Here is a 23,064-nt window from a genome sequence, read left to right on the forward strand (position 1 = left end):
TTGGAGAGTAAACTTGAACTAATGGACTGTACTCTTGCATTTGAGCGACAGAAACTCTCCACACTTTGCTTTTTAGCCACAGGTAAATAAGTAATTTGAGATCTAATCTGACAAGTGAAACTGGATATACAGCACTTTATTGGTGTGGCCTGATGGGATCTCACTTTCTACCCGGAACACATTTTTTGTTCTGATAGGTGCTGGTTTATATTAGTTTTGGATTTTTCATTCCAGTTAGTTTTTATTATTTATTTATTTATTTTATTATTATTTTATTTTATTTTATTTTATTTTTTAAATATACTTACTTTTAAGGACAATGTAAATCCAGCTTGGGGGAACCTGAAGTCCTCTAATTGTCGATCGAGGAATTTGAAGGAAGCAGGCACATGACTTTCTGTGAGTTTTAATTTTTTTGAAAATCCATTTTATTTTTATTTGATATAAAAAAAATTTAAAAATAGGGGGGCTGGGATTTTACTTATTTTGTTACTTTTTAACTCTAAAAAGTTTGTAAAGATCATGAGACGTGAAACGGTGTTTTTGATTGGGCACTCCATCTGCAACAAAAGTCGTTGCAGAACCCTGCACACTGCAAAGCAGTTAAGTCGCATCCGACTGCGTCGCTCAGTGGTTGGGAATCACCCGCAGTCGAAGCTCCACCGCAAGGTAAATCATCTACCCGTTATCTTCAAATCCAACTTTGACAGTTGACACGGTGTGTTCCTGTCATTTCAAAGCACACCTGTAGCACAATTACACCCCCCCGCCGTGGCTCTTATTGTTTCAGAGAACAATGGGGTCGCTCAAAGGAAGTCGAAAAGAATTCTCTCTGGTTCTCGACTGCCCCAAGGTCCTCCCCGGGAGGAGGAAGTTCCACAGAGGCGTAGGTGGGGGTGGGGCTTGGCCCACCGGGACTCTTCTTAAATCCGGCTGCCCCGGCTGGACTTCCGAGGGGATTTTGTGAGCACCTTGGGAATGTCTCTCTCACACCGGATGACATCGGCTGCTGACGTTGGACTTTGCGCACTCCAGACTACGGCAACAAGTGAGCATTTTTTTTTTCTTCTTCTCCTTGCCTTATCCCGTCCTGCCTCAATAGATAGAACGAACAGAAAGCGTAATTTAGTCAAAAGTGTGATTTGATTCGACTCAGCACTTGTCTAAAAAAAGTTTTAGTTTCTTTCCTGGCACTGATAGTGAAATGTCAATATCCTGCTTGGTGAGCCAACACACTCCCTGATTAAAAAAAAAGAAAAAGAAAAGAGAAAGAAAAACATTCCTCACGCAGTCGCCTTTCGCCTTGCTTGTACAAATGTCACTCGGAACTTCCTTAACATCTCACAAGTTTAGACTTGTGGACGCAAGGTAAGCAGCGCGACAGAAACTATGATTTCATACTCTGACGGACTTTTTATTGTATTTATTTCCTTCTTTCCAAGAGAGAATCTACTGAACGGATCGTAGAGAATTTCCTGACTATTTCCAACTTTTTTTTTTTTTTTTTTTTTTTAGCTTGGAGGCTGTTGACTTTTGATTGACGCGACAAGCATCGTTGGTGGCTCGAAGACGTATTTTTTTCGCTCGGCTGCACGACACTTGTAACTCACAAAGACAGGAAGGCGAGACGTCAATTAGCACATGGAAGGAAATATGCATAAATCACACGAAACACAGCTTTAATAGTCATGTTCCTTTTTTTTTTTTTTTTTTGCTTAAACGGCTTGGTTTTGTTTTTCGGCATTGAGAGAAGAGGCAAGTAATTACTCACATTACTGTTTCATTCTTTTACGACTGTATTTTAAGACGTTTTCAAACATTATTGAATTGTCATCAAACATGTTAACGCAGAAGTAACATCAGACGCTAAAAGGGAGGCGGAAATGTTTAATTTAGATCCCTTCTTTTGCATTTTTGATTCATTCATCCGCATGATCTCTCACCGGCCGTCTTCCTCAATTCAGCTCAAGTTTTATCTCTTGAGTGCCAAGTCACAACTGAGGTGTAGAACACAAACCTTCAACTTTCATTTTTATTTGGGGAAAAAAAAATATGCTGAAATCAGATTTCAACATTTGAGAAGCGTAAATGTTACGCAATTATTGTTTTTTTCCTCCCCCAATACTGCACTCAACATAAAATGTAAACAGGGACCTCAAATATTCCGGCACGATATTTTGAATCACGTCACCTACTTCAGTAAAACTATCAATAGAAATACTTCACCTACATCTCATTACTGATAGGTGGACTGCCCATCTTAATTAATTTGAGATGCCTCATTTTTTTCCGTTTTCAGCTCTGGAAATGAGCTCGGATACAAGTTGACGTGCAATGACATCTAAGGGCCTTTACTGGAATCTTTTGTAATCTTTCCACTTTTCCTGCAGTAAACAGGAACGCTGGCAATGACCGTTGCTGTCATGCAATGATTAAATGATTAATTACATACATACATGGCAATAAAAAAAAAGAACCAGATTGTCGACATCTATCTTGACATGAACACTTGTAAATATAGCTTTCAGGCCTAAAACTGTATTCAGTTATGATTCTACGGAATAGTTTATTGGTGCGATAAGATTGTGTGATGTGTGTCTATAATTATTGCAGTTGTGAAAGCTTTATGACCGTCTGATGTGAAAGTGAAATCTCACTTGCGGAACGTTGTGTTTGATTCGGGTAAATTTGCACAAAGCCAACTTTCAAATCGTTGATCGAAGCATGCGACACTTTTGTTAAACCGGGGACACATGCAAGCTGCTGTTGCGCAAACAAGAGGCACTTGTGTTTTGTGTGCAGACGCACGGCCAGTTTGACCTGTAGGTTCTCATTGTGATGACATCACGCCGGGTGAGGGAAATGAACACCTTGAGACAAAGCGGGAAGATGAAAGAGTGACAGAGGCTATTTTTTTAATTCGCGACTCCATGGCAAAATAGGACCGAGTACTTGACGGGCAACTTGACTCGCAAAATTAGCATTCGCGGGTAATGCCGAAACTCTGCTGTTTTTAAGTCGCGATGTAATCACGGGGGTCACAAAGGCGTTCCGGTGATGGTTTATTGTGAAAATGATGAACTGAAACTGATGATTGAATGATGAAATGAATGCCTTATCTCCGCAGGGGAGTGATTGAGCCATAAACCTTGGAGATTTTGGAAAGTCGATCCAGCGTCAAGGCTGCCAACATACTCAAAACGAAACCCATCTATCAAATTGGGGTAAGTCTTTTTGTACTTTTTCTGAGGTGGATATTTTGCAATGTAGCTGCAAGAAATTGTCGACTGTGAATACAACAATATGAATACAGAGGTGCTGTCTGGTGGCAGGCAACTTATCTCATATCACTCCAAGCCACAGTTTTGATGAGGGCTGAACATTATTTTTTTTCCATTGCAATCCCCTTGTGAAAGTTCGACTGTCAATCTAAACAAAATACAAAGAGAAATCCATGTTTTGTATTTGAAAAGAAAAAAAAAAAAAGGATATCCAGATCTATATTATACTGCCCCCAGGTGGCAGTGGTGCACAGAACAGAAGGAACAGCACAATGTCCATTGAACTAAAGCAAAGAAAAAGCATTAAAACGCTTAATTATTTCAATTCTATTTAAATATGTTCTTGCTGCAGGTCTTTATCAAGTAAATTATTTGAGAATGATATATATATATATATATATATATATATATATATATATATATATATATAAAATGATAATTTTACAGTTTGAGCCCTGCGAATCCCAGGGACTCGCTGATCAGAAAAGTATGAGTCCCATTATGCATTTCGAGAGTCCCAAATTTCGAATTCTGAAATGGTCGACTTATTCAATTGCAGATGATAATAACACAAACAACAACAATATAAATTCTCCTCACTTTGCTCCGCTTCCAATGATGCAAGGCTTTCTCAAAGTCAACTTATTATCGCAAAAAACTATCCAACTTTAGCTGGTTCCTCTGTGATATCGCTGCAATCAACTTTCACAACACTTGTTCGCAACACTTGTTTTAACGTCACACAACTTGGCAATCGTCTGCCGATCTCGCCAATCTCGTCTCGCGAGAACGGAAATCTCGTCACGCGAGATTACTTCACACAAGATCAAAACAACAATGCCGGCGATTGTCAAACTGCGATCGTTGCTGTAAAAAAAGTTTTTTTTTTTGTTTTGACTGAGAAATTTCCTTGCATCCCAAAAACGCACATTTTTTTTTTTTTGTGGGGAGGCTATTATACAGGGGTGTCAAACTCATTTCTGTCGTGGGCCATATTTTAGTTACCGTTTCCCATGGAGGGCCGCTATGACTGAAACCATATAAAGAAGTCGAGAATAAGAGTTTACTCCACTTTTGTTTAAGTTACTGTCATGACTGGTTTGGTTAGAAGAAAATGCTGACTATATCCTTCTTATTTATTCCAGATGAAAAGTTGAAATTTTGGTACAGATTTTAGCTGGCATCATGGAAGTTGACATGTTTGATTTGCTTTTGTGGGCCACATAAAATGAGGTGGCGAGCCGGATCTGGCCCCCGGGCCTTGAGTGGCCATTTTTAACTACCTCCCCATAATGGGCCCATGCAATACTTTTGGCTCTCAACCTGTTAGTTGAGAATCACTCCGTTAGACAGTTCTGATACAAATGTTTCCCTTAAACCGTAGGCCAAGATGGAGCCTGTTGATTCAAATGAGCAGAAGCAAAGTGGCCACACCCAAATCCATGGCCCTGTGGCGGGTGTCTATCTGGGCAAGTCCAAGCAGAAGATCAGCATATACGAAGCCATGAAGAAAGGTCTGCTTAAACCTGGAACCGCGCTGGCCCTGCTGGAAGCCCAGGCCGCCACAGTAGGTGTTGTAGACCCTGTGAAGAACCGAATACTTCCAATCATGGAGGCCGTCAAGGAGGAACTCGTCGGACCCGAGTTGAAGGAGAAGCTCCTTTTTGCAGAGAAGGCTGTCACCGGTTACGAAGACCCTTACACTAACCAAACCATATCTGTGTTCCAAGCCATGCAAAAAGACTTAGTGCCCAGAGATTACGGTTTGAGACTACTTCAAGCGCAAATGGCCACGCACGGCCTGTTTGATCCCATTGAGAAGACAAACATTCCAGTGGAGTCAGCCATCCAGAAAGGCTACTATGAAAAAGGTCTGCTGGATGACCAGATGTCAGAGTTAAAGGTGTTCTACAATCCGAGCACACAACAGCACGTCAACTACAAAGCCCTGGTGGAAAAGTGCATTGTGGAAGCTGACACAGGTCTACTTCTTTTCCCCATCTTCATCACCTTCAAAGGGTTGAGACGGGGAATTTCCTCCGCAGAGCTCTTTGAGTCCAAGATCATTGACAAGGAAATCTATGATAAACTGCAGAAGGGCAAGACCACAACCCAGGAAGTGATGCTGAATGAGACGGTGAAAGAATACCTTCAGGGGAAAGGCAGCATCGCGGGCATTGCGATACTCTCATCCAATCAGATACTGAACATCTATGAAGCCATGAAGCAGAGCATACTGATGCCTGGGACAGCGCTAGTTCTGCTGGAGGCACAGGCTGCAACGGGGTTCATGATTGATCCCCTCAAAAACAAAAAGTTCACTGTGGACGAGGCTGTAAAAAACAAGCTCATTGGCCCCGAATATTATGCCAAGCTGCGCTCCGCCGAACGAGCTGTGACTGGATACAAGGACCCATACACCGAAGAAACCATTTCGCTCTTTCAAGCACTTTCCAAAGATCTCATCTTGAAAGAACACGGGATCCGCCTACTGGAGGCACAAATTGCCACAGGGGGAATCATCGACCCGATCCATAGCCACAGACTCCCCACAGAGGTGGCCTTCAAAAGAGGCTATTTTGACCAAGAAATGAAAGCCGTACTCGAGGATTCGGGAGATGACACAAAGGGATTCTTTGACCCAAACACAGAGGAGAATCTGACATATCTTCAGCTGATAGAAAGGTGCGTTACAGATCCTTCCACTGGACTCTGCCTCCTTCCTCTTCGAGACAAATCCGATGGACTCAACTTCGCCTTTATTGAATACCAAACGAAGATGGCCTTCAAACAGAAGAAGGTGAAAGTGACATGTGGCAAGTATGCGGGAATGACGGTATCGCTGTGGGAGCTGCTGATGTCAGACTACTTTAATGAAGAGCAGAGGAAAGAGATCATACGCAAATACCGTGAGAGGAAGTTCACAATCGAGATGATTGTCACAACAGTTCTAGAAACCATTGAGACATCTGTCAAAAACACCAAGGTCATCTTTGAAGGCATCAGAGAAACGGTCACGGCCAAACAGCTGGTTGAGGCCGACATCATTAGCCAGGACGTCCTCGATGATCTGAAGAAAGGGAGGAAGTCTGTTAAGGAGGTGGTTGAGGATCAAAACCTACACGTGTACCTCCAGGGGAAAGACAGTATTGCAGGTGTTCTTCTTCCTGACTCCCAGATCATGACCATCTACCAAGCCAGAAAGAAAGGCAAACTGATGCCAGGAACAGCTCTGATTTTACTTGAGGCACAGGCGGCAACAGGATTCATCATCGATCCTATTGGAAACAGAAAGTTTTCGGTGGATGATGCCATCAAAGCCAAGATTGTTGGGCCTGATTTATGCCAAAAGCTGCGCTCTGCGGAGAAGGCAGTGACAGGATACAAAGACCCGTACTACGGGACCACAATCTCTCTGTTCCAAGCAATGCAAAAAGACCTCATAGTGAAGGACCACGGTATTCGACTCCTGGAGGCACAAATTGCCACTGGCGGCATCATCGACCCAGTGAACAGCCATCGCATTCCCGTCCAAGTGGCCTACAAGCGTGGGTACTTCAATGAGGAAATGAACGAGATCTTGAGTAATCCCAGTGATGACACCAAAGGTTTTTTTGACCCCAACACACATGAGAACCTCACCTACTTGCAGCTCATGGCCAGATGTGTCAAAGATCCCAGTACGGGACTTTGTCTCCTGCCACTCAAAGGCAAAAGTCACAAAGTCAACATCGACGACTCCATGAAGGAACTGTTCAGAACAACAGTCGTTTCTGTGCGGTATGGCCGCTTCAAGGGCAAGCATGCCACTCTTTGGGATCTCATCAATTCAGAGTATCTCTCTGAGGATAAAAGACAAGAGTTCTTCAAACTCTTCAGGTCAAGGAGACTCACAATTGAGGAAATTATTGAGTCGATTTTAATCATCATTGAGAGCAAGGAGATAAAACAGCAAGTGGAGCTCAGCTTCCAAGGCCTCAGAGGGAAGGTTTCCGTTGTGGATCTTTTGGAGCTTAAAATAGTGGATGAAAAAACCTACAGCAACTTGATTGATGGAACGTTAAGCAGCACTGATGTGTTGCAAATGGAGAGCGTGAGGGCCTACCTACAAGGGAAGAGCTGTGTCGCCGGCGTGATACTGCAGCCCTCCAATCAGAAGCTGAGCATCTACGAAGCACAGAAAACTGGCATCCTGACACCCGGCACAGCTCTTTGCCTCCTAGAGGCGCAGGCAGCCACGGGGTTCATTGTCAATCCATTGGCAAACAAAAAGCTCACAGTGGAACAAGCGCTTCGAGAAATGTTAATTGGTCCTCAAATGTATGAAAAGCTTCTGTCTGCGGAGAGGGCTGTCACTGGTTACACTGACCCATACATGGGTCAAAAGATCTCTCTTTTCCAAGCCTTGAAAAAGAATCTCATTGTGAAGGAGCACGGCATTCGATTACTGGAGGCCCAAATTGCAACAGGGGGTATCATTGACCCCTTGAAGTGTCTTCACTTACCTCTTGACGTCGCCTACAGGAAAGGATATTTTGATGAAGAAATGAATCAAATTCTGTTGGACCCAAGCGATGACACAAAAGGTTTTTTCGACCCCAACACCAAAGAGAATCTGACATACATGGAGATGTTGGGAAGGTGTGTAAAAGATAAAGAAACAGGACTGTTCCTCCTACCAATGACTAACACACCAAAAACCTCAAAAACAAATGGGAGACTGTACACTGACAGTGAAATAAGGCAAATTTTTGAAGAGACAACAGTGAACATATCGTTAGGACGCTATGCAGGAAAATCAGTTTCTCTCTGGGAATTGATCCACTCTGGCTACTTCACTGAAGACCAGCGAAATCAATTGATAGAAAAATTCCAAACAAGAAAGGTCACCACACACACTATCACCACCCGAGTGATATCAACCATTGAGAAACTGGAGAAGAGTGAAGCTCCCAAAATGACAATGGGCCTGAGAAAGCTTGTCTCGGCCAAAGAACTGCTGGACTCTGGCATTATCGACGATGACACATTCAAACAGGTGCAGGAAGACAAAGTGACTTTGGCAGAGGTCACCAAATGTGAGCGCGTGCAACAATACCTGAATGGATCAAGAAGCATTGCTGGGGTTAAAGTGTATCCATCGCAAGCAGTTCTCAGCATATACAGCGCAAAAACGGAAGGTATGTTGAGAGATGGCATTGCACGTTTACTGCTCGAAGCGCAGGCTTCGACAGGATGGATCATTGATCCTCTCACAAACAAGTTCTATGCTGTTGATGAGGCTGTAAAAGAGGAAGTCGTTGGGCCAGATGTGTGTGAGCAGCTTCTGTTGGCCGAGCGAGCCATCACCGGTTATAAAAACCCCTACACCGACAGAACAATATCACTGTTTGAGGCGATGAATGAGCAACTGATTCAAAGAAGTGATGCCATTCGTTTTCTTGAAGCACAAATAGCAACGGGCGGCATCGTAGACCCAAACATGAGTCACAGGCTGCCTGTTCATGTTGCAGTCAAAAGGGGACTTCTCGATGACCAACTCCTAGGCCTGCTGACAACCCCTGAAAATTCAAAGGGATACTTTGACCCAAACACAAAGGAAAAACTCTCTTACCTCGAGCTGATGGAGAGATGTGAAAGAGATCCAAAAACAGGCCTTCTTCTTATAGCACTGCATGAGGAGACATCAAATGTTTTTCACACAAAGGAGCAAATAGAGCTGGAGTTTAAAAACAAAACCGTGATCATGGATGTGGGAAAATTCCAAAACAAAAAAGTGACCTTGTGGGAATTGCTGCTGTCTGAATACATATCACAGAAGAAGAGGGAGCAGCTCACAGAACAATATAAGACCGGCACCATAACAGTTGAAGAGTTGATTGAAATACTCACAGTGATCATTACAGAGGTCTCCTCCAAAGAAAGAAAGTTCAAAGGACTGAGGAAGCAGGTCTCAGCAAGTCAGCTCTTTGAGTCAAAGATCATCTCAAAGGAGCTTTTCACGCAAATTATACAAGGGGAAGTAACTGTAGACAATGTTAACAAAATGGAATCCGTCCAAAAGTACCTTGGGGCGACAAACTGCATAGCCGGTGTCAGAGATGAGTCTACAAAGAAGATTATGAGCATCTATGAAGCAAAGTCCAGAGGCCTGCTGACTCCTGGGACGTCTCTTGTTCTCCTAGAGGCTCAAGCTGCGACTGGCTTTGTCATTGACCCTGTCAACAACAAGAGGCTTTCAGTGGCTGAAGCTGTGGCTCAGAAAGTAGTCGGCAGTGAGTGGAAAAAGAAGCTGCTCTCAGCAGAACGAGCTGTCACAGGATACATTGACCCCTACACTGGTGATACAATTTCCTTATTCCAGGCTCTGATAAAAGATCTCATTGTTAGAGATCACGGAATCCGTCTCCTGGAAGCTCAAATTGCCACAGGAGGCATCATTGACCCAGTATACAGTCACAGAGTGCCTGTGGAGGTGGCTTACCAAAGAGGGTACTTTGACGAGGAAATGAACCAGATTTTATCTGACCCAGATGACGATACCAAGGGCTTTTTTGATCCCAACACGCAAGAGAACCTTACTTATCTCCAACTTATAGAAAGGTGTGTCACGGACCCAAACACCGGCCTTAACCTACTATCCATTGTGAAGAGAGGGGAGTTCTACTTCTTTGTTGACGAGGCCACAAAACTGATACTGAAATCAACAATGACCACCAGAGCAGGTGGAAGGTATCAGGGAAGCACTGCGTCGCTGTGGGATCTGCTCTACTCCAGATACATCACTGAGGAGAAGAGGCGAGAGCTTGTGCAACAGTACAAGTCCGGAACTATCACGATTGAACGCTTTTTGGAAATCATCTTGACGGTCATTCAGCAGCAGACCACTACCACAACCTCCTCATCAACCATCATATGTCAAATGCCAGAAACAGACATTGACAAGAGCACCACAAAGACCACCATCACCACCACAGTCACAGAGACCGACAGCTTCCATGGGATTCGAAAGGACGTCAGTGCTGCAGAGTTGCTTGAATCCAAAATTATCAATGAGGACCTCTACAAAGACCTCAACACAGGAACAATCACAGTCAAGGAAATAAGTGAAATGGACTCTGTCCGTCGGTATCTAGAAGGGACCAACTGCATTGCAGGAGTGTACTTGCAGTCCACCAAGGAGACCCTGAGCATCTATGAAGCCAAGTCCAGAGGCCTGCTGACTCCCGGAACGTCTCTTGTGCTGCTAGAGGCCCAAGCTGCCACTGGTTTTGTCATTGACCCAGTAAAGAACAAGAAGCTCTCTGTGGAAGAGGCTGTGGCCCTGAGAGTGGTTGGCGGCGAATGGCAAAAGAAACTGCTCTCAGCAGAACGAGCTGTCACAGGATACAAAGACCCTTACACGGAAAGAACAATATCTCTCTTCCAGGCCCTGAAGAAAGACCTGATCGTCAAAGATCATGGAATCCGTCTCCTGGAAGCACAAATTGCAACAGGAGGCATCATTGACCCGGTATACAGCCACAGAGTCCCTGTGCAGGTGGCTTACCAAAGAGGGTACTTTGACGAGGAAATGAACCAGATTCTCTCTGACCCGGATGATGACACCAAGGGGTTTTTTGATCCCAATACACAAGAGAACCTCACCTATCTCCAGCTGATCGAGAGGTGTATCACAGATCCCATCACTGGACTCAGCCTGTTGGTTATTGTGAAGAGAGGGGAGTTCTACTTCTTTGTTGACGAGGCCACAAAACTGATACTGAAATCAACAATGACCACCAGAGCAGGTGGAAGGTATCAGGGAAGCACTGTGTCGCTGTGGGATCTGCTCTACTCCAGATACATCACTGAGGAGAAGAGGCGAGAGCTTGTGCAACAGTACAAGTCCGGAACCATCACGATTGAACGCTTTTTGGAAATCATCTTGACGGTCATTCAGCAGCAGACCACTACCACAACCTCCTCATCAACCATCATATGTCAAATGCCAGAAACAGACATTGACAAGAGCACCACAAAGACCACCATCACCACCACAGTCACAGAGACCGACAGCTTCCATGGGATTCGAAAGGACGTCAGTGCTGCAGAGTTGCTTGAGTCCAAAATTATCAATGAAGACCTCTACAAAGACCTCACCACAGGAACAATCACAGTCAAGGAAATAAGTGAATTGGACTCTGTCCGTCGGTATCTAGAAGGCACCAACTGCATTGCAGGAGTGTCCTTGCAGTCTACCAAAGAGACTCTGAGCATCTATGAAGCCAAGTCCAGAGGCCTGCTGACTCCTGGAACCTCCCTTGTGCTGCTGGAGGCCCAAGCTGCCACCGGTTTTGTCATCGACCCTGTCAAGAACAAGAAGCTCTCTGTAGAAGAGGCTGTGGCTCAGAGAGTGGTTGGCAGCGAATGGCAAAAGAAGCTGCTCTCAGCAGAACGAGCTGTCACAGGATACAAAGACCCTTACACGGAAAGAACAATATCTCTCTTCCAGGCCCTGAAGAAAGACCTGATCGTCAAAGATCATGGAATCCGTCTCCTGGAAGCACAAATTGCAACAGGAGGCATCATTGACCCGGTGTACAGCCACAGAGTTCCAGTGCAGGTGGCTTACCAAAGAGGGTACTTTGATGAGGAAATGAATCAGATTCTGTCTGACTCAGGTGACGACACTAAGGGCTTTTTTGATCCGAACACACAGGAAAACCTCACCTATCTCCAACTGCTTGAAAGGTGCATCACAGACCCCATCACTGGATTAAGTTTACTCCCCTTAATTAAAAAATGAATCATCTTTTCATGTATTTCTCCTTTGTTGTTTAAATAGTACTGAGTTGAGCACTGTTCTTTTTCGCTCAAAAACACTTAATCCTAGTTTCATACTGATATTCACAGAAATTGTTCAGCTTGTTCTACTGAAAAAAAATATGCATTTTGAATATGTCTGTACTGTAAAATATGACCTAATAAACAAGAATGTGAGCACTGATGCTTGTTTTGTTTCAGTCACAAGTATTATCTGGATTTCTGAAGCTCTTATTTGCTTTGCAAACAGGTTTTCCAGCCTGAACTTCAAAAGTTAAGAGTAAATGTCAAGGGTGAACAGTCGACAAGCAAAAACCCAAAAATGTTGCGAATTTAGCTTGTAGCCTTTTCAGCGCCAAGAAGAAAAATGAGCAATGCAACAACTGAAAACCTTTCGTGTAATGATGATTTTGATTCAAATATCCCCAAACTGTGTCATATTTAAAGAACCACCCAAACGCAATAGAAAACTGTAAACATTTATTTCCAATAATCAATTCAATAACAAGAGTCTATTTGAAGAGTAAAATGCAGCGAGTGAATCCAGGCTTCACTTGTGGTCTTACAAAAAAAAAACTTTGATGCATATTGTTGAGGCCATCGCGTCTCATTATTTTTTTCTCTACTCCAATTTATCCAGTAACTGGCGAATGTCCTCTTGTCCACGGTAAATCCTCTTCAGCCCTCTGGGAAGATACCGACAGGAGGACAGGTTGAGGTAGTCTAACGCTGTTGTTTGGCCGATGACAGACCTGCGAAACCACAGGAAAGATGAAGGTAGTCTTTGTGGTTTAGAACAATGTTTCCCAACCTTTATCGAGCCGGGATACATATTTGACTTGTGATTTCACCCTTTATTGCACCAATACTGATAACCTGTAACCTGATAACATGATAAGCTGTCCTCTGTCGCAACCGCTGTCCCTGAAAGGGTTACAGTACCCTAATCGTCCACGGCAGTGATCCTTTCCCATGGAGCTCATGATGGTCGTTCAAAAGGTAAACAAAGAAAATCGTTTCCTGGTACCTCAGTGCAGCCGTCGTGATTCTGGTCCCGCTCAGGTTGAGCGACCGAAGGGTGTCTGCATCGTTGGCCTGCGCCAGGTGGCGCATGGCCACCTCCAGGTCCTCCTCGGAGAATGGCTGATTGGCCACATCCAGCTGCCGCAGCGTCTGACCCCATTTCTGCGTCACGGCGTGGAGGCCCTTCCTCAGGGACGACGTGCCCACGTGGCTACTGAAATACTGACCCCAGAAGAGACACTCCAGCTCTGCCAGAGACAAGGTGTGGGCCCATTTCGGATTTTTTTAAAGAGCAATGTTAAATCTCTTCATTGCAAAAGCTTATCAGTTTCTTGTTGGACTTTTGATCAATCATTTACTTTTTTAATGAAACTCTAACCCTGGTTTAAAACCCCAAATTAGTAATCCTAACATGTTTATAACCCTGATTTGAAAATCCCTCTCCTAGTTTTCACTGCTCACTCTGTCTTTTAGATCCTAACTCTGACCTCCAATTCTTATTTGAAAACCTTGCCCAATTTGAATCCCCAAAACAAGGCACTGAAAGAAAAAAAATGATAATAAATAAATAAGACGTCTTTACCAAGACAGGGTAGCGCCGCCAGACCCTCAGACGTGATGCGCGAGCAGCCTCTCAGGTCCAGAACTCGGAGCCGCGGGGAGCCAAAGAGTACATCCCATAAGTATTTGTCGGTCATGTAGGAGTATGACGTGGTGGCGATACACAGCTCCTCCAGTAGAGGGAAGCCAAGAGCTAATTCAGCACCATTCCGCATGTTCTTCTGCAGTGGCCGGACATTCAGCATACGGAATGTCTGATGACAAGCAAAATTGAGGATTTTTTATTTTTTCTTCTCGGTAATGATCAAAATAAGGACACCGCAAGAAAATATTTACCAGAGGTGAGAGTAAAATTCACACATGTGCGTGTCCTAAGGAATTATCAAATCTTAAACTTCCGAGTTTCGAGCAAGTTCCAAATGACTGTGGCAAAATCAAGCAAGCTGTACGAACACGTTCACAAAATTGGCAACTTAAGGCTGACTCGAGTCAAAGTGATGTGCCTTGAGCCCCCCTCCTCCACCCCTTTGATATTTACCGTCTTCTACCTTAAGTTTTGGGCAAGCCATCTGGAGTGCTTGGACGCAAAGTGGCAGTTCGCCGTCTTTACTGTCCAGCTTTGTGTTCACCTCCAGCAACTCCAGATCAGGACAGCATCCCCTCTGAAAACAGAAGCGCAGGATGAAGCTTTTTTTTTTTTCCTTTTCAATTGCACTTGAGAAAAAGCTTGTGTTTTACTTACAGAGATGGCGGCGAGGAGTCGGTCATACTTCAAGCCGTGGGTGAACCAAATCTGTTGGATCTGAGCGCCGTGACTTTCGAGGTACGTGAGAAGTCCTTCCACTTGAAACTACAGCAACACAAACACGACATTTTTTCCCCCGTATAATACATTTAAATTATTTGACAGAAACAGGACTTTTTATTTTTTTGCTGCACATGATTGGCTCACCTCCGTGTACTGTAGATTTAAGCTTTGCAGTGAGCAGCTGTGCAGGCCAAGGCTCTGGAAGGCCAACTCCGTAAGACCAGTACAGTAGGAGAGCGTGAGGGCACTCAAGCGAGGGCAGAACTGCGACACAACCTGCCGAGGGATTCTTATTTTATATCATCGCCGATATCAATATCTCAAACTGGAAGTACCATAAACTGAAAACGTGGCGACTTACATTGACGACGTGGTCCACATTCTTGGTCCAGTGGTGGAGGGAGAAATCCCGCAGCTGAGAGAATCTTAAAAAAATAATAAAAAAAATATCTTTCTATTTATACAGAAGGTTGACACAGCTAATCGTCATGGCAACATCGAGGACCATACCTGTTCTGCGCCATCCAGTCTAATGTGTCTTTAATCTGACTCTGCATTTTTGGCTGCTGAGTTTTGCCCGGTGCGATCCAGCAGTGACCGACGGAGACTTTCCGCCACAGGACAGGAGTGGCGGCGGCAGAGTTCCACAGGCGGCACACCCTTCCCACCCTAGCACGGAAGACGCGTGCTTTTTAGCTTTGGTAATCAAGCAAACATCAACAGAAAAGTAAAGGGTGTTACAAAAAAATTTGTCTCCTAATAACATGGACAATTCTCACTCAAATTATCTGAAATTTTTAACAAAATGTGTAAAAACAAAGTTTACTGTTGGTTATGTCTATATTACGAAGCTTTTCATTTTGATGATGACGCCAATATTTATTTAGAAACCAAACCCTGGTTACTACCTGCACAGAAATGGGACAGCGCCATCTTGCATGACCACCATCTTAAAAATATTGACCAGAACCTCCTCCGGAAGACTTTGGCCCCATCTGTGGTCGTTTGGCTTCTCCGCCACAAACATAGGAGGCATCACCTCCTCTTTTTTCTCAACAGTACGAATAATAATAGGTTTTGTATTTTTCTTCTTCCCTGTTGTCCTTTTCCCCCCATTTCCTTTGATAGTGGCATTCTTTTTCTTTCCTCCCTTCTTCTTCTTTTTGTGGGCCCAGACGGGGCCGTCGTTCTGCGAGGTGCTGCTGGATATGACAAGGAGCATGTCCTCACCCTCGTGGACGGTGAATCTGGGCTGAGCTGTTCTCTTCACACCTGTTTTCTTCTTTTTTGCCTTTTGGTTTTGGGTCTTATTGGTTTTCCTCTTCAGTGAGGCTTTTGGGAGATTTGGTGCGTCGTTTCCCTGGGTGGATGCGGATGCCTCGTCTTCAACAGCACCTTCAGTGGATGCCATGTTTTCTTTTCTTTATAAGCCAATGAACACAATGAACATAACCTAAAAAATAGACATTGACGAATATTAATGAAATTGTGTTCTGTTTTACATAATATTCTACACTTGTCATGGTCACATTTGCATATTTCTCCATTTTGAACTGGTTCAATGCACGCATACATGACTATGAAGCGCTTTTTGCCTTGTCATCATTACATTACGATTTATATGACCAGTTCTGACCAATCTGAGCCATTACAAAGTGTTATTCCCATACCTGTCAACCTCGGCTAATAGCTGCCCTTATAAATGATTACGATTCCCCTTACAAAGCAACAAAAACCCTTACAACGGTTTACCGCGCATGCGCATATCATGCTTTATCAATCCTACCGTACGCAGCGATGAAAAAAAATATACGATTGAGGATTACTTTTGCTGGTTTGCCGTGACAATAGTAGCGATCGACGACGGCATTGTCGTTGGCTACCAGCAGGTGAGACGATCTGGATTTGAGCCAAAATGGTCTTTGTGAGATCGGTTCACAATATTTTTTCCCCGTATAAAAGTTGTAATACGCCGTACATGATTTGAAATGATAAAAAAAACGTATAAAATACGGGGAAAACGTACAAGTTGACTGAGTCATTCATCATTTTCACAGTGATGAATTATCCATGTTATTATATTACCTGAAATCTGTGTGCGCATCCGCAGCTCTTTTCTTGTGACACTGACAGACCCAAACGTTCACAACCAATTTGGGCAAAAGTTAGATCAACTCGGGAATAAATGAACTTCGACAACACCATTGAGCAACTCGTCACCGCTGCTTGGTGTTAGCTAAAGAAGTCAGCAGCACCGCGCGACATATCGACGACAAAAGTCACAATTCTAATAAGTGCGAACTTACGTTGAACACGGGTCGTTATATTTCGCGAGATTATTTTTTTGGTTGCTATTTTAGAACCCACGGTTCGAGCAGCAATTTGTTGTTGTTTCTTCAATCCAACCGAGGAAGGATACGCCCTGCTGCAACGTGATTGGCTGTAGGACCCACATTGCTGCAATATGGTTGGCTGCTGCATCCAGGTCACGCCTGACAGGAAGTGACTCGAGTCGGTGTGATTGTGAATTCCGCATATTCGAAGCCACGCTAACCATAATAACAAATGTTATATATATCTATTTTTTTCATTTCGTTGAGCGGTCATGGGTTACAGGTTAGGAACAATTGTGAGGAAAAAATAAGTTTTTTTTTAATGATTTATCATGGTGTTCATTTTTGTATATCACAAAAACTTGCCTTTTGAACAGGCGTGTGTACACTTTTTATGCCGTACTCTCTTCCCTCCATCTCCTTTGTTAATAGTCGTATGTTTCGCTGTGTTCATTCAGGTAACAAATGCGTCAAATATACATTTTCAATGTTCATGCATAGCCTTTGGTGGGAACGTTGTCACATCCAAGGTGGCTGCCACGTTGACACATGTTTCTTGCTCATTGGCCTATTTAGCCTGTTTTGCAAAATTTGCATATAATGCGGTACGATTGGTGGAAAACTCAACTAAAGACCCGCCTTTCATCACTGAACCAATCACAGGTTTCTATTTACTTCCGGGCAAGACAACGAGCTGAAAGACGCCCTGCAGTAGCCTCGGATATTTCGCGGTAAAACAAACGTTAACGTTTTAAAATCCATCTGCATGTTGTTTAGTTGAACTCTTAGTTTAAACGGTGCTGATGCTACCGCCTGCAATCTACCGCTGATGAACGGTCTTCCGAGCCAACAGTTATGCTAACGTTAGCTTCGCACGTGACCTGCAGTAACATTTAATGGAGTTTTACAAACATTTACTTTGTGTAGAATCAGCTCGAACGAGGCTACTAATTCCAGTAAACACTTGAACACACCGGTAATAAAGTGTAGACCACAACTAGTGTATTGATGACACATGAACTTGCAGTTTTTCTCTACCATAACAGCTGACAATGGAATCCGGGGGGAATTTCTCTCTTTGTGGAAAAGCAGCTGTAATTGAAGCAAATTTGAGTAAGTCTAAAAACAATTATGTAAAGCAAGCTGGAATATAAATTGATATTTGTACTATTATGTCACACGGGGTGTATAATTGGCTAATATTTCTGTTTTTCAGGAGACGATTATTATTGGAAGCTGGTGGCAGACTTCGTTGGCCCTCAGACAGGCGAAGGTTTGGATCTGGACAGAGAGCTTTGCAAAAACAGGCTGTTAATTCAAAGTGGACTCATGAGGGAGGACAATAACTTCCCATGGATTTCTGTCATTGATTGGCTGAAGAGGATTTTCCCAGTTTACCATTCGGCGGACTTTCGGTGCTTGATCGAAAGAGGCATTGCCACCACCTTGAGCTTGGCGGGCGAGGCCAGGCAGACGTTTCTGGATTCGTATGTGAACTTCAACTTTGTGGGCCCCATATGCGACAGCATTGGTGTTGAACGAGACCACCTTTTAAAGATGAAAGACTTTTCTGACCGGGCGCAGTCCATTGAGGTCACCAACGGTTTGATCCTCGAGCTGAACAACTTTGTGACAAGAGAGAGAGTTTCCCCCATCAACCTGGTCACCTGGCTGAGGAACTTCAACCCGGAATACTGCAAAGACGGCAAAATTCAAAAAGCTTACAAAGTCCTGAAGGTTCAGATCAAAAAGTTAAAGATGTGCCACCACAATTCTCAAACGAGAAGTCACAGGCGAAACTTTGTGATGGAGAATTTGCTTCAGAGTCCGTTTGAGCTGGTGAATTCAAGGGACTACCACAAGACCTCTGCCAAGAAGCGCACACAGTCATCTCCAGGTGAAAAGATGATGATCAAGGAGGAACAGGATCGCTACGAAATCTCTCCCAGCAGGGAGTCAGAGAATTCTTCGGTATGTGTGTCAGTCAGCAGTGGTAGCGAGAACGCTGGGTGCATGCCCGACGTAGCCGCAGTGAAAAAAGAAGTAATATTGCCATCGCTTTTAGATGTGGCTATGTTATCTGTCCAAAAGTTGTCGAGTATACACCATGGACAAACCAAAAAGTGCAGGAGAATTTCCTGGGACCTCCTCAGAAATCAGTATGCGCTAACGTGCAAGGAGCACCCCACCATGGTGGAGTTTGAGAAAATCCTTCACTCTGTCGGAGAGCAGGTCTCGCTGGCGCCCCCGGTGGTCTTCCTACACCACAACGCCAATTTTTTAGTGGATGTGCACGACATGGTGGAGCAGCAGATTATGGCTTTCGAGAGCGAGATCACCCAGTCACGGGGCGACAAGCTGGGCCGGGACGGAAATCCCCTTTTTAAGAATGTGGTCGGCTTCACCGAGAGCGCCACCTCCCGCTTTATCCACATGGCCACAGACATGCTGACCCCTGGCAAGGGGGCTTTGCTGAGCTACAAGAAGCACTGGCTGGCCTTCTGCAAGGAGAAGAAAAACCCCTCCCGGCTAGTCAGGAGGCAGTCGACGCTGTTCAGCAGCTACTTTGAGGCCGCCGCAGGCCTCATTCACCACCACAACGAAGTTGCGCCCTTCTTCTCTGACATGCTGGCGCTCAACGACGATGAGTGCCCCAACGTCCTCCTTGAGAGCGTGGTCGCCGACGCCAGTGATTCTGTCATCCAAAGCATTGTGTGCGTTCTCGCAATCATCTACTGCAAAGTAGTGGGCCCCTACTGGCAGCTTCTGAAGAGCACAGGTGAATACTCCCTCTTCAGCCAGTACCTGCTTTGCCTCTACCAGAAGTTCCTAGAATGGTCCAAAGACCCCTCCACTCTGATGGTGCCCGAAAAGGTCACCAATGTCTTCCTGCAGTTCGCACTGCAAGATAAGCTGTACAACGGCGTGTACCAATACTGTGACGACTTGCACACCAACAGGGACCTCATCAGGGTCTGCCTGAAAAGGATGATCAAGGTGATTGCCGGCGTTGCTGAGGAGCACCTGAATTACTTCTTGCCGGGAGGACGTTATGCTAAAGTGCCGTCATCTGATTTGAACATGAAGCTGTTGAATTGCAAGTTCGCCGTCCTGATGGCCGACTATCCCTACAGCACGCCACCAGGGCAAAAAGACAAAAAATGCCCCACGGACTCTGATAGCTCAGAGGACTTGAGTTCGTCTGACGTTGAAGACCATATCGACGGGCAGACTCCCAACGCTGCCAGCGGGGCGCATTGGGTCAAAGGTCGGGGACGGCAGAAGATGGTAAAACGTCCAGCAATTAAGGCTGTCATTTCGGAGTGCATGGACCTGGATTACATCACCGCCACCGTGGATAGAAATGGGGGGCCGTGCCGCACCCAGCAGGATGTGGACAAGCTGCTCCTGCGCTTGGCCGACAGTGACAGGCAGACAAAGTGCGAGGCGATCCGATGCGAGATTGCCTTTCAGAAAATGGTGCTGCACAACACCGACCCCATCCTCAACTCTAATTTCCGCACCACCACCGACATGACGATAAAGTTGAAACTCTCCCTGCCCCGCCTCAAGCCGGGCTACTCGATCGTTTTGGCCCCCAGGAAGACTGCGGTGAGGAAGTGCGTGCGTCCGAGCATGGAGAGCAGCCATCCCAAACCCGAAGTGAACCAACAGGTGTAATATTGTCAACGAATTAGGGGCATTCATTCACAAAGCATAAATATAGCTCAATAGCTCAGTCTTTCGCACTCAAATGCAAATATCATGTTGGGGTGAGAGGGGGCATTGGGCTTCATTTTAAATATGCTGTCAGGACTGACTGACAACTGAATTGATGGAGTACTGTATTACCGGAAAAATAAAAAAATATCTGTATGGTTAGTCAGCCTGAATTTTTGTGCACCCATTTTGCACAATCATTGTGCGTTTAAGCAACGTTGAGTGTTTTGTTTTCTCAAGTGATATTTGGTGGTCATGGTTTGTAAAAGTACTTGTCTGGGCCAAGAAAATCACATATGTGAGCAAACACTTCCCACATCAGGCAGAAATGTGTCAAGATTTTCGAGGATAAGTGATCGAAATATATTTGAGCATCCGTCCTTCTTAGTTGTGTTGCAGTCATAAAACGAACGCACCCTTCTGCGGGGCGTCACAAGGCAGACCGTGATGCTTTCAATGCTCTCAAAAATATTGAATGCCTCTTAACTTCGAGAAAAACCCAAGGAAACACGACGACAATCTGTTAGTAGCAATGTTTATGGACAGTAGTGTGTTACGGATTTACATTCTGTACGATATTCATACAGCGTACTGTATTGCATCCACGTTTGATAGAGCCGCGAACGCGTCAAAAAGCAAGGGATCATTATTTTACAAAGAGTACTTGAAGGCATCTCGAGGGGCGGGAACTCCTTGGCGAGAGTCCACCATTGCTTCCACTCCAACGCGGCCTGAGGAGCGGTGGTTTACTGGTATCTCTTTAAAAAAAAAAGAGAAAAAACGAAGCAAGGTGAACGAACCACTTGCCGGTTTGCTCACCGCGGTTTCTTCTCCGTTCTTTAGGTTTACTGGTGTCTCTTTAAAAAAAGAAAAAACGAAGCAAGGTGAACGAACCACTCGCCGGTTTGCTCACCGCGGTTTCTTCTCCGTTCTTTGGGCAGAAGTCGGCGGCGTCATGTCGCCCGGCTGGTGGAGGAGCAATGCGGTGACCCACGGCCTCATGGCGCTGTTCGCTATGGGGTCGTGGATTTCAGTCAATAGTTTGTGGGTCGAGCTCCCAATCATCGTCGGCGTGCTGCCCGAAGGTCAGTGTCCGCCTCATGACGTTCCCTCGTCGACCACCCGCAAGACTTTTTGCTCACCGGTGGAAATCATTCAGGCTAGCCATTAGCCAGCTAGCCTGTAACACTAACCCATTTATTCGCTTTTTCGTTTTGAAATGATACGGAAATAGCACAGTGGGATTCTGCTAACAATTACACTTGACATACAACATGTCCATGAAGTCATGTCGACAGTTATTGGAATAATTTCAGTCCGCTAACAAAACTTTGGAGAAATAACAGCCCGCAAAAATGGAACAAAATTGCTTAATTCACATACAGTGACGTCACAGCAAACGGTTACTCTGGAGGTTTCGCATCTCAAATGACGGCTCCAGAAAATGATTTTTTTTTTTAAAATGGAATTATTTCTGACAATTATAATGCGTAATCATTGCCTAACATTTGTAAAGACGTATTAATGCTTTCGTGGAATTGATATTGTTGGGCTACATCAGAAATTTCTATGTTTGTATTTATGTCCCATTAAAAATGCATGCTCTGATTTAAAAAATAATAATTACACATCGGATATTTGAGTCGTTTTTTTTAATCATTGGGTCTTACTCTATATTTGAGTCATATTTTTCTAAAGTAAGTATTCTTGCTGATGATTGAGGATTATTAACCTGATGTCGGGAAAAAAATGCTGTTCGAGTTGTATTAAAAAGGCTTTTTTTTTTTTGTGTGCCTTATCGCAGGTTGGAATTTGCCGGCATACCTCTCAGTCCTGATCGCGTTCGGCAACATTGGTCCAGTGGCGGTGACCGTCACGCATCACTGCGCACCAGGCCGCCTCAACGAGCGCCTGCTCATCCACGGCATCCAGGCATTGGCGGTGGTGGCGTCGGCGCTGCTGGCCATCTTCTGGGCGCACACAGCGATTGTGGCGGGGCAGATGCACTCGCTGTCCTTCCTGCTCCTCACCTTTGTGCTGTCGCTTGTGTGCTGCACGTCCAACGTCACCTTCCTGCCCTTCATGTTCCGCTACCCGCCGGAATACATCCGCACCTTTTTCATCGGACAGGGTCTGAGCGCGTTGTTCCCGTGCGTGGTGGCGCTGGGGCAGGGCGTGGGCCAGCTGGAATGCCCCGTCGTCAATGGCACTGTTCAGCCGCACTACCTCAAGGAGAATTTCCCGGCGCAGAACTTCTTCTGGTTCTTGTTTGTCATGCTGTCGGTTTCCGCGGTGAGCTTCCTGGCTTTGACGCGCCGGCTGACACCGTCGAAAGAAGCCGCACCGCCCCCCTCTGACAATGCGCAGGGGTCATACACAAATATTGAAAGTATGGAAAAATATTGAATTTGACTTTGTAAATTTCCAGGGATGGAAATGGGAATGATAATAGAAAAAAAATTATATTTCCTAGGCTGCAGTCATCTCATCCTGTATAATGGTGAAAAATGCAACTCATTTAGTCCCCCCCCCC

The 23,064-nt window shown here is 44.8% G+C and overlaps 4 protein-coding genes across 8 annotated transcripts in view; 3 read left to right on the top strand and 1 right to left on the bottom strand.

Annotated features, from left to right (window-relative positions):
- Positions 1-899: 899 nt before the first annotated feature.
- eppk1 (epiplakin 1) lies at positions 900-12,270 on the top strand. 4 transcript variants are annotated; one of them, XM_019874105.1, is made up of 3 exons: positions 900-1,048; positions 3,128-3,224; positions 4,666-12,270. In XM_019874105.1, exon 3 carries the CDS (start codon positions 4,672-4,674, stop codon positions 12,067-12,069), a length of 7,398 nt encoding a protein of 2,465 aa, XP_019729664.1. In that variant the 5' UTR covers positions 900-1,048; positions 3,128-3,224; positions 4,666-4,671; the 3' UTR covers positions 12,070-12,270. The 4 variants fall into 4 exon arrangements, with proteins under 4 accessions (XP_019729664.1, XP_019729666.1, XP_019729667.1 ...); XM_019874107.1 differs by lacking the exon at positions 900-1,048 and adding an exon at positions 1,311-1,368; XM_019874108.1 differs by lacking the exon at positions 900-1,048 and adding an exon at positions 1,693-2,002.
- Positions 12,271-12,546: 276 nt separating this feature from the next.
- Positions 12,547-16,939, bottom strand: fbxl6 (F-box and leucine-rich repeat protein 6). Its single transcript, XM_019874113.1, has 10 exons — positions 16,564-16,939; positions 15,387-15,931; positions 14,989-15,147; positions 14,840-14,903; positions 14,623-14,754; positions 14,413-14,520; positions 14,219-14,332; positions 13,693-13,924; positions 13,114-13,357; positions 12,547-12,838 (listed from the first exon to the last, which is right to left on the bottom strand). The coding sequence occupies exons 2-10, from the start codon at positions 15,887-15,889 to the stop codon at positions 12,709-12,711; spliced, it is 1,686 nt and encodes a 561-aa protein (XP_019729672.1). The 5' UTR covers positions 15,890-15,931; positions 16,564-16,939; the 3' UTR covers positions 12,547-12,708.
- Positions 16,940-17,192: 253 nt separating this feature from the next.
- On the top strand, positions 17,193-20,693 carry LOC109518340 (uncharacterized). The gene is made up of 3 exons (XM_019874109.1): positions 17,193-17,542; positions 17,858-17,924; positions 18,028-20,693. Exons 2-3 carry the CDS (start codon positions 17,864-17,866, stop codon positions 20,490-20,492), a joined length of 2,526 nt encoding a protein of 841 aa, XP_019729668.1. The 5' UTR covers positions 17,193-17,542; positions 17,858-17,863; the 3' UTR covers positions 20,493-20,693.
- Positions 20,694-21,065: 372 nt separating this feature from the next.
- The window catches only part of slc52a2 (solute carrier family 52 member 2), a 6,746-nt gene continuing 4,747 nt past the window's right edge, over positions 21,066-23,064 (top strand). The window contains exons 1-3 of one of the 2 annotated variants that reach the window (XM_019874110.1): positions 21,066-21,275; positions 21,375-21,616; positions 22,336-22,920. In XM_019874110.1, coding sequence (XP_019729669.1) covers positions 21,070-21,275; positions 21,375-21,616; positions 22,336-22,920 — 1,033 coding nt within the window. In that variant the 5' untranslated portion in view covers positions 21,066-21,069. Of the gene's footprint in view, positions 21,276-21,374; positions 21,617-22,335; positions 22,921-23,064 lie in introns of those variants that run through there. The other variant, XM_019874112.1, reaches the window with a different exon arrangement.

This window comes from Hippocampus comes, unplaced genomic scaffold, assembly GCF_001891065.2.
Source record: "Hippocampus comes isolate QL1 unplaced genomic scaffold, H_comes_QL1_v1.1 scaffold166, whole genome shotgun sequence".
NCBI classification, from domain to species: domain Eukaryota; kingdom Metazoa; phylum Chordata; class Actinopteri; order Syngnathiformes; family Syngnathidae; genus Hippocampus; species Hippocampus comes.

Bases quoted from the DNA above. Each gene is read 5' to 3' on its own strand.
- eppk1 (XM_019874105.1), top strand. From the start codon at position 4,672: ATGGAGCCTGTTGATTCAAATGAGCAGAAGCAAAGTGGCCACACCCAA.
- fbxl6 (XM_019874113.1), bottom strand. From the start codon at position 15,889: ATGGCATCCACTGAAGGTGCTGTTGAAGACGAGGCATCCGCATCCACC. The intron at 14,755-14,839 runs GTAAGTCGCCAC...ATCCCTCGGCAG, and splicing joins ATGTGGACCACGTCGTCAAT to GTTGTGTCGCAGTTCTGCCC. The intron at 13,358-13,692 runs GTAAAGACGTCT...TGTCTCTGGCAG, and splicing joins GGCGGCGCTACCCTGTCTTG to AGCTGGAGTGTCTCTTCTGG.
- LOC109518340 (XM_019874109.1), top strand. From the start codon at position 17,864: ATGGAATCCGGGGGGAATTTCTCTCTTTGTGGAAAAGCAGCTGTAATT. The intron at 17,925-18,027 runs GTAAGTCTAAAA...TCTGTTTTTCAG, and splicing joins TGTAATTGAAGCAAATTTGA to GAGACGATTATTATTGGAAG.